Source organism: Anguilla anguilla, chromosome 15, assembly GCF_013347855.1.
Source record: "Anguilla anguilla isolate fAngAng1 chromosome 15, fAngAng1.pri, whole genome shotgun sequence".
Taxonomy (NCBI): Eukaryota; Metazoa; Chordata; class Actinopteri; order Anguilliformes; family Anguillidae; genus Anguilla; species Anguilla anguilla.
Window position 1 is genome coordinate 1,520,265 of NC_049215.1, and position 10,695 is coordinate 1,530,959.

Below are 10,695 nucleotides of genomic sequence, written 5' to 3' on the forward strand. Positions count from 1 at the left end.
GTGTGCATGTTACAGGAGACTACTGTCCTCTTGGAAGAACATATAGGACACTGCAGCGCTACTACTCCTCAGTGAACATATTCACTTCTCATGCGCGGCAAGCAGGGCAGTCTTGGTGGCTCTCTCCACTGGGGTTACAACAGTAACCTAAAGTTCTCTTTCATCATCTCGTGTTTGAGATCCACCTATGGGGAGATATGGTCAACTCCCAGAATGCCTTATGCTCACAGCTGAGATGCTGTCAGGCCAGCAAGGGATGGCTCCTCCCCTGAGGGGAGGGTGGTGTCTGGCACATCCCATGTAGGAAAGTACTAAACACATTCCACTGCCCAATGCTATAGCCAGGGCCATGAACAATGTTTTAAGATATACTTTATTTAAGATATACTTAATTTGTCCTCTGCATTTGACCCATCCTAGTTACTTAGGAGCAGTGGGAAGCTGCCTGTCTTGTGCTGAGGCAAGTGCCATGGTCAAGGGCACCTGCACCTAACATGCATGTCTTTGAAGTAATGAAACCCATAGCAGATGAGGGGAGATGTGTGCACCTTACACAGAGCTCATCCCCAGAACTGAGTGGTCTACCGGCCTCCTGGGGACGTTCAGTTGGTAGAACCTAACAAAAGTATCTGGAGAAACCCACCCTGCAGATGAATAAATATCCTGCAAGGAGATCCCCTGGTATAGGGTCCACAATGCAGCCATGCTCCTCGTAGAATGAGCCCTCAGGCCCAAGGGGGGCATTATACTCTTTGAATCATATGCCATAACAAGAGTTCCACAAGCCAATGGGACAGCCGTTGCATAGAGATGCTTTCCCTCTGCAGGCAGGGGCCCAGGTGACTAAGAGCTGGTCGCTCTTTCTAAAAGCATTAGTCTTTGTCATATACGTGTGGAGAACACAGCTTATGCAGCTGGTGCTCCTCTTCAGAGGAGAAAGGTGGTGGGTGAAAAGCAGCAAGCTCCAACACCTTACATGTGAAAGGAGGGAAGCTTTTAGGCATAAAGGCTGGATTGAGCTTAAGAAAAAGCTTGTGCATTTTAGGGAAGAATATTGTGCATGAGAGATGCACTGAGAGCACATGGAGGTCATAGTCACATCGGATGCCGATCCCGATTTTGGAGAATCCTAGCCCAATGATTACCGATGTTTTGACCGATTTTGTCAAAAAGTGCAACATTTTCAAATCAATTTGAAAAACTTATATTTTATTAAAGTTTCTATATTTAAGAACATTCAACTTATAAGCAAACAAATACAAATAAACACACAAAGAACTTTTTAGATGTAAAAGAAGATATTAAATATATATATTAACACCATCTTTAAGTGTGTGAAATCAGAATAACTCCAAACCTTGCTTTTACTCCTTTCTTTTCCAGCCATCTATAAAAAAATTAATTTAAAAAAGTTTTCCAGTTTCAAACATGTATTTTTATGAATGTTATTATTATTGTTGTTATTATTAATTTGTTATTATTATTTCTTAGTATCTATTCTCAGTAAATGAATTATATTTTCTTATTTTATTCCTACTACATTATCTCAAAGAGTAAGACTTTATCCACCGAGCTTTCCTGTCCATAAGAATTCGGTGGTGAAAATAACTACAATGCGCTCTGACGCGTGACTAGATGAGACACTCGCTCGCAACGCATTCGTGCAGGTTACCCGCGCTAACTGTTGGTTGATTCACTTCTCCAACAGCAATCCTTCTCTCATGTTATCACGACAAAGCTAGATAACATGGCTTAAAATGATCCACGTTAGAAGTGTTTTATCGGCGTTTTTACTGTCTGGTTAGCTTGCTACGATGACGCGTGACTAGATGACACACTCGCTTGCAATAACGCGTTGGCTATTGACACAGCATCATATAGTAGCTAATATCATTATCTCAGATAAAAAACAAAAACAAATGTGTGATGCATTCAATCACCATTTTATTTTGGCTGGTTATTTATGTGAGAATACAGCGATGTCCTCTGGAAATGTAGATCCTACGCTGCTTATGTGCTCACTGCCACTTCATAAAGGCTTGCTAGCCAGCTAGCTTGCTAAAGTGAACCAAATATGTTAGCTAGCCCGCTCGCTTGATAATGAGGATTGATAAACATAGTGGTCGTATAAACGCATTTAATTAAAAACTTTCCCTAAATATACATACCTTTATTGCGGCAATCGAATCTGTACAGACAAGTCTTGCAGTGGAGAATATTGGATGAGGCACGAGTGACAAACGTCTTATTAGAGAAGTAGCGCGTCAGCTGCTGCAGTTCACACTTGTATTAGAGCTTCCTCTACTGGATAATTCTAGTAAATAGCAACTACAACGTTCGAACAGACAAGTACAGATAAATAATCATTGGTTTTTTAAAATTTTTTATTATACTTATTTATAAATCGGGACACATCGGCGGCATAACTGCCGATCCCGATGTCGTCAAAAAAGTCAAATAATGGCCGATATATCGGTCGGGCTCTAATCATGACTAGCTAGATAAAACCTTCATGTTATTTTATATACTGGTGTATATATTTAAGATGTCTATGACAGTTAGCTGCTTAGTTCTTCACTGGCTCCGCTAGCTAGGTTGGGTCATGAAGTAAGGTTAAGGCAGGTTGGGCTGGCTAGTAGCTAGCTAACTCGTGCCTGTGAGTCAAAGCGAAAGCTGAACTTAGAATAACGGCAACAAGGGTCAACTTGAGAGTCGTGTTTCATGAAAATGGGAAACAAATGGTGTTTGCAAAGTGTTAATAGTTCTTATCAAATAATTGTGTTATGTAACTGTAGTTCTGTATTTTCAAAGAATGAACTAGCTGAGGTAACAGTAAACAGCTCAGAACGAGCTGTCATCCCCACGGTAACCAACCGACCCTCCTAATGGCCACATTTTAAACAGCGTCGTCATGGTTACCGTCACGTTACTTTGACCAGATGTAAATAAGGAAAAGAGCAATTTTGTATTGAATTCGATTTCATTTCACCTTAAAGAATATTTTAAAATTACTGTAAAAAAACACTGTCAGAATGTATAATTTGTTAAACTTAAATTGTTTGATAACTTGATGGTTACATGATTAAGATTAAAATATTAAATATTATATGAATTTGTGCATGTGTGTGGTCTCTCCACAGGCTGGGTTGGTGTAATCTCACAGAGGGCTGCTGTGATGTTCTGGCCTCAGTCCTGCGTTCTCCTCACTCAGAGCTGAGAGATCTGGAGCTCAGAGACAACGAGCTGCAGGATTCAGGAGTGAGAGCGCTCTCTGCTGGACTGGAGGTCCCACACTGTAAACTGCAGAGACTGGGGTGAGTACAAACCAGAGACTGTAAAAAATGGGTGGGGTGTAAACTCAAATGTGTTTGATAATGACTCATTCCACATTCATGTTATTTTAATTTGACACACACAGCTCTGTTAGTTTATATTATATTACATTACATTTATTTGGCAGATGCTTTTATCCAAAGCTATGTACAATAAGTGCATACAAAAGGTAACTGGAACAAGTACAAAACACAGGTCCGATAAGTTACAATACTTTTTATACAGTTATTCATAGCCATGAACACATTAAGTCCAGTTCACACAGTGAACATTGCTCTGAACTAACCTATGCTAAGTCAAACTAGGAGGCATTACAAGCAACAACATCTAAACAGTGATACAAGGCACAATAAGTGCTGGATGGAGGTATATGTAACATGAGTGGCACAGGAGGTACATGTGTAGAAATAGGGGGATTTAAGTGATAGAAATGATCTACAGAGTGGTGATAGTTAGTTAGTCCAGGTATAGTCTGAAGAGATGCATCTTCAGACCACGGCGGAAGATGGGTAGTGAGGGAGTGGTTCGTGGAGGAACAGGGAGTTCGTTCCACCACTGGAGAGCTAGGGTGGAGAAGCTCTGTAGTAGAGACAAGATAGAACCCTTTACCCGGATGGCAGGGGGTGCAAGGCAGTGGTCAAGTGGGCATATAGGATTTAATCATGTGCTGCAAGTGGACGAGGGCCATCCTGTTGGCTGCAGTGTAGGTGAGGGTCAGGACTTTGAACCTGAACCTGGCAGTGACTGGTAGCCAGTGGAGTGACCTCAGCAGGGGAGTGACGTGGGAGAACTTGGGAAGTTGAAAACAATTAATGTGTGTAAGGTGTGTAACACACTGCTATGTGTTTGACACACACAGCCCTGTTCGTTTATATTAATGTGTGTAAGGTGTGTGTGTGTCCCTCTCTCTACAGGCTGTCAGGCTGTAGAGTCACACAGAGAGGCTGTGATTCTCTGGCTTCAGCTCTGTGTTCAAACCCCTCACACCTGAGAGAGCTGGACCTGAGATACAATCACCCAGGAGACTCAGGAGTGAGAGCGCTGTCTGCTGCTAAACTGGACACATTCACACTGCTGTAAGTACAGAGAGTTTCCACACTGCACCTCACACACACACACACACACACACACACACACACACAAAATGAGTTGGGGGGGCATGGAGGGCACTGTACAAACCAGCGTTACCCAAGTGGGTTGGGGATCTACAGTGGAGGGTGCTGCACGGGATCACTGCAGTAAATAGTTTTATTTCTGTGATGAACCCAGCAGGATCCCACCATTGTCCATTCTGTATGGAGAGAGAACCTGTTTATCATAGTTTTTCAGGGTGTGCCAAACTTCAGCCTCTCTTTTCTTTTTTGGGAAGTTTATTTTGTTACTGGGGAACATTTGCAAGTAAGATTTGTATCCTTGGTGTCCCATACAAACAAAGACAGATAAGTGCCAGCTCATTCATTTCATTTTGGGGTGAAAATTGCAGTTTCTACAAGTGGGAAAAATATGATTGGTGGAGGGGACAGGCAAGATGTGGTTGCTGTAGTTAGTGGTTTGATCAGGGACACAGTGATGTTGGAGTTTCAGTATTACAAAGCAATGGAGAACCTGAGTGTGTTTCAGAGTGTGTGTGTTATAAGGGTGTTTTATGTTCAGTGGAGGGAGGGGAGCTTTTTTTGCACATGGAACAGGGTGAGGTAATGGAATAAGTTTCCTTTGTTACAGATTTGTGTTTTTTTTTGTGTGATCTTGGTTCTGTGTTTTATTGTGTCTTTGTTTTTATTTATGTGATGTCATTGGTATGTTGAGAGTGGAAATAAAGGATGGTTAAAATTTAGAATTCTGATCTGCTGTTCTTACAGTGTGGACCATGGAGGAGAGAACAGGACCAAACCAGGACCCAGGAAATGTGAGTGTGTATCGACACAGAACACTTTCCATAGATACACACTCTGCTGTGTGTGTGTGTGTGTGTGTGTGTGTGTGAGAGAGAGACTTCTCTCTTACACACATAAACATACAAACAAAAACACACATGTACGCAAACACACACACACAGAGGTACTATGACAGCTTTCTCTCTCACACATATAATGAGGTGAATATTAATAATGCACGGTTTCCGCCAGTGTATTGCAAGTCCGGCGGCACGCCAGGCCTATGTTGACCCCCAGCCGGGCCTAAGCATCGGGGAATTAAAAAAAAAAAAAAGTATTTTAAAGATATTTTTAAACTACAGTTACAGTGGGGCGGCTCGGTTGGAAAGCTCACCCGCAACATCTGTTGGTTAAAACGTGAACGCACTATAGGAAAACAGCAGGTCTGTTCTTTACCCTCATTGTGCAGAGTGACGTTCAACACTTGACGCTTCCAACTATAACAAGCTAATGTTACCTAGCAAACCACCATTTCTTATTTAGTAGGCTAACTAACCTCGTTACAAACTGCGTTATCACTTCATCTTTTCAGTAAGAACATACTCTTTTTTTATGTTAACTTAAGCAGTGTGTAGGTAACGTTAAACTAGTAGCATGCATGTAACGTTCGATACATTATAACATTATATGACTTATTAATCGCCATCGAAATGACGACTTCACTTGTTTATTAATAACGTTAGCTTGATGACATTGATGTGCACGACAACATTGTTATGTTATAATTTTTTTCCCGACCGTGAAAACTGCCGGACTTGTTTACATTTTGGACAGATGTGGCTCGTGAGTAAATCACTTTCGACACAAAAAAAAATTGGAAAATCCTAAAATTTCTTCTTACAGTGAAGAGTGCCTGACCGGCAAATGTAGAAATGTGTTAACACAGCGGCAAAATTAGGCTATATCTAGAAATAGGCTACCATCTTTGGGGAAAAAACGCTGCGGTTGAGGGTCAGGCACTCTTCACTGCAAGAAGAAATTTCTGGATTTTTTCGAGAGGCTATTGTTTGCGTCAAAAGTGCTGCAACGGAAACAACGATAGATTTACTCAGGAGCCACATCTGTCCAAAATGTAAACAAGTCAGGCAGTTTTCACGGTCGGGGGAAAAAATTTATGACAACGTGGTCATTTAGCTAACTTAGCTAGCTATCCAAACAGTCAGTAATCCAGATCCAGAATCCACTTCCTTTGTGACATTTAGGGATAATGTCAAGGAGGAAAGGTAAAAGCCAAAATTCACATTACGTAGTCACATTTTCAAATCTCCAGTCAGCTTTTAGCACTGACTTAATGTAAGGCCCTATGGAATCTGTGTTACAGCTTTTTTAAATTCTCAATTCCGCGATTCCATCCGTGATTCTGTTATCACAGCAACTATAGGGCCCTATCTTAATGTTGCCATCAGTCTGTTGCTGGCCCGCGCCAGGCCCCCGTCAAAAAAGACACTTGGCCGCCGGACCGCACCGGACCGCCAGCCCACGTCAAAAGATACTTGCCACCGGGCCTATCAACTTTTCTGGGGGAAACCCTGTAATGATAATTAATTTTATTAATGTCTCTGGTGTGCAGACGGCTGTGAGTTCACACTGGATCCAAACACAGCGAACAGAGAGCTGTCTCTGTCTGAGGGGAACAGGAGGGTGACACAGACATGGGGGAGAGAGGAGCCATATCCTGATCATCCAGAGAGATTTGAGTTCTGGCCCCAGGTTGTGTGCAGAGAGAGTGTGTGTGAGCGCTGTTACTGGGAGGCTGAGTTCAGTGTGTATGAATGGGGGAGATGGGCTGATATCGCAGTGACAGATAAAGGAATCAGCAGGAAAGGAGTGGGTTCTGACTGTGTGTTTGGATTCAATGAAGACTCCTGGAGTCTGCAGTGCTTTAAACACAGTGACTCTGATAAACTCAGATACTTTGTCTGGCACAATAATAACCTAACACACATACCTGCCCCCCCCTCCCCCTACCGCAGAGCAGGAGTGTGTGATGATGATGATGATGGCGATGATGATGGTAGAGGAGTGTGTGTGTACAGGGTAGGTGTGTGTGTGGACCGTCTGGCCAGCACTCTGTCCTTCTACAGCGTCTCTGACTCTGACACACTGACCCTCCTGTACAGACTTCGCACACACTTCACTCAACACACACCCCTCTGTGCTGGATTTAGAGTGTATGACTCCTCAGTGTCCCTCTGCTCACTAGAGTAGAGACACACACATGCACACACACACACACACTCCCCTCTGTGCTGAATTTTCTGTGAACTCCTCAGTGTCCCTCTGCTAACTGGAGTAAACACACACACACGCATGTGTGCGCACAAACAAACATGCACACACACACACACACACATATGCATGTGTGCACACACTCATATACACATACACACACACACACACCACACTCACATACCCACTCACACACACACACCACACACACTCTTATACACATACACACACACACTCAATCACACACACACACACACAAACACACACTCAGATACGCATAGATGCACCCACACCTACACACACGCATGCACACACACACACACTCATATACACACACACACACACACACCACACTCATATACCCACGCACACACACACACGCTCATATACACATACACTCACACACACACACTCAGATACACATAGACACACACACACCCACACCTACACACACATCCACACACACACACACACACTTCACTCAACACACACCTGTCTGTGTTGGATTTAGAGTGTGTGACTCCTCAGCATCCCTGTTCTCACTAAAGTAGAGACAAACACGCAAACACACACACACACTCTCTCACACACACACTCCAGCACACACACATACTCTTACACACACCCTTTCTCTCTCACACTCACAAATACACACACTGATGTACACTCATGCACACGCACTCACACACCCATGCATGCAAACACAATCACAAATTTACACACACATACACACTCTCTCACACCCAAGCACACACATGCACACACACAATCTCCCGCACACACGAACACACACATTCACCAGTGCGCTCTCATGCGCACACACACATGCATGTATATGTACACACGCTCATAGCCGTATGCACACACCTACACACACACATCCACACACACACACACACACACACTTCACTCAACACACACCACACACCTGTCTGTGCTGGATTTAGTGTGTGTGACTCCTCAGTATCCCTTTGCTCACTAAAGTAGAGATGCATACACACATGCATACACACACTCACAAATACACACACTGATGTACACACACACATACTCTCACACACACCCTTTCTCTCTCACACTCACACACGCACCCACACACACACACATATACACATACATACACTCATTCTCAATCGCACACACACACTCACATCCACAGTAATTCACTAAAACAGACGCACACATTCACAAACAGACACACCCTCATACACATTCACACAAACGCGCACACACACACACGTATAAACACACAAACACATTTCCTTACCCATACATACACACACATGTACACACACACAGACATACACACATACTTGCGTGCACACGCACACACACACATTCTCTTATCCATTCACACACGCAACCCGGGCACACACACACACACTCATACTCACGCACTCCCACACATGCACACACATACTCACATCCACAGTCACTCCCACACACATGCACACGCATGCACACACATTCACAAATGCACACACACAAACACACTCTCACCCAGTCACACACCCACACACACGTCGACACACTTGCAACCTTGCTTGACCAATGCCTTACCAGTGCAATTTCAGCTGTGCCCAATATTAACCTCAGTACAGCTTAAACCCTGTACATAAGAGTATGATCTTTTAGCAGGTTCAGGTCAAGCACTTGCGGTCTAAATGTGATTTTATATTTTTACATTTTAATACATTTATATTTCAAATGTTCAAGGTGTGTTTATGTACTTTTGATTATTAAAACATTAATATAACACTGAGTGTAATAATGGCAAAATATGGCAGGGTAAAATGTTTTTGAAGTAATAACTCTGTCTCCTGTATCTGCATCTGTGTATAAAAGAAGCCAGTGGCAAACTCCTCCACTTAAATGCATTTTACTAGTTTTTACAGTTGCTTTCATTCATTTTCACAAGAGTTCCAATGTGCAAATTTCTGTGGGAAAATGCTGATAGGGAGAATGCAAAATGATCACTGCAGTGTACTTATTTCCTTTCATTACTGTAAACAATGATGGATTGAGTTTCCTTATTTATTGGGTCAGGATTGTTGTTGCTTTAATTTTCTGTATTTTCAGAAAACAATCTTCAATGATTAAACCTGAATTATAAAAAATATCAGATGTCTTGGTGTTATGATTTATTATTGTATGATGTATTGAACTCCTATGACACAGTAGTACTTATTTCATATTCTGTATGGAATTATGTTTGTGCTCAATATGAGTAGATCAGCATGGGGCTAAAATCTGCACAGTTGAAGCAATGAAATTCATCTCCAGTAGTGGAAATAAAATCCATTATGAGAAAAGTTGTGTAGTGTCTGATGAATGCTTGCTTCTGTTACTGTAGTGTAACCACAACTCAGTACATTTTGAGAAGTCACAGTTTGTCTATTGAGCAGGTATGTTAATGTTACCTCTCAAAGTAATGGTTTTCCTGTAGGTTTGAACCTGGACCTGCTGCACATCAGTTGAATGACCAAAATCAGGGCAGAAGTGTGGTTTGCATGACATCCAGTCTCTGAGATGTTCCTGAGACCCTGCAGTTATTCTCATTTTTTCAGATGCATTTCTAATATCTGAAGTCATACATTACAAATGCATTACAGTATGTTATGATTGCTTTGACTCAATGTGGAAAACCCAATTTGCCACACTGATGGGCAAAATTCTTACCTTAAGACACAAATTTCTGTACCTACATACAAAGTACAAAACTCTACATCACACACTCAGTTTTCACAAAACAGTCACCTCATATTAAGACATCCAAATTGTTATTGTTAGACATGCTGTTTGTGAAATAAAGTCAACATGTTTCCAATCATGTCTCGTCACTTCCAACAACATTGCCCAGGTGAGTTGCATTGCAGCACGATTAGTAATCCCAACATAAAAGGCTGTTTTACAGCACATTCAGCAGTGTCTGACAACATGGAGCAGCCCAATGCAGTTGGTATTGATGTACAGGTCGTGGCTGAGGCTGAGGTTGTGGCCAAGCAGGTAGCAGAAATACTGCTGTATCAAATTAATTTAGAGCCGCAGTGATTGACCATGTCATAAATCCAGGCATGACAATGGGAGAAGCTGGAAGGGTTGTACAGCCACACTTTAAAAAGTTAACAGTGGCCCCTAATATGAGTTTTTGGACTGAACATTGATTAGTCAATTATTTACTGGAAAATGTGATAATGTA

The 10,695-nt window shown here is 42.3% G+C and overlaps 1 protein-coding gene across 1 annotated transcript in view; it reads left to right on the forward strand.

Moving 5' to 3' along the window:
• The window catches only part of LOC118214346 (NACHT, LRR and PYD domains-containing protein 3-like), a 211,193-nt gene extending 203,146 nt beyond the window's left edge, over positions 1–8,047 (forward strand). The window contains exons 16-21 of the mRNA XM_035394247.1: positions 956–978; positions 3,221–3,314; positions 4,248–4,409; positions 5,193–5,239; positions 6,838–7,381; positions 8,008–8,047. Coding sequence (XP_035250138.1) covers positions 956–978; positions 3,221–3,314; positions 4,248–4,409; positions 5,193–5,239; positions 6,838–7,381; positions 8,008–8,047 — 910 coding nt within the window. The remainder of the gene's footprint in view (positions 1–955; positions 979–3,220; positions 3,315–4,247; positions 4,410–5,192; positions 5,240–6,837; positions 7,382–8,007) is intronic.
• Positions 8,048–10,695: the final 2,648 nt, after the last annotated feature.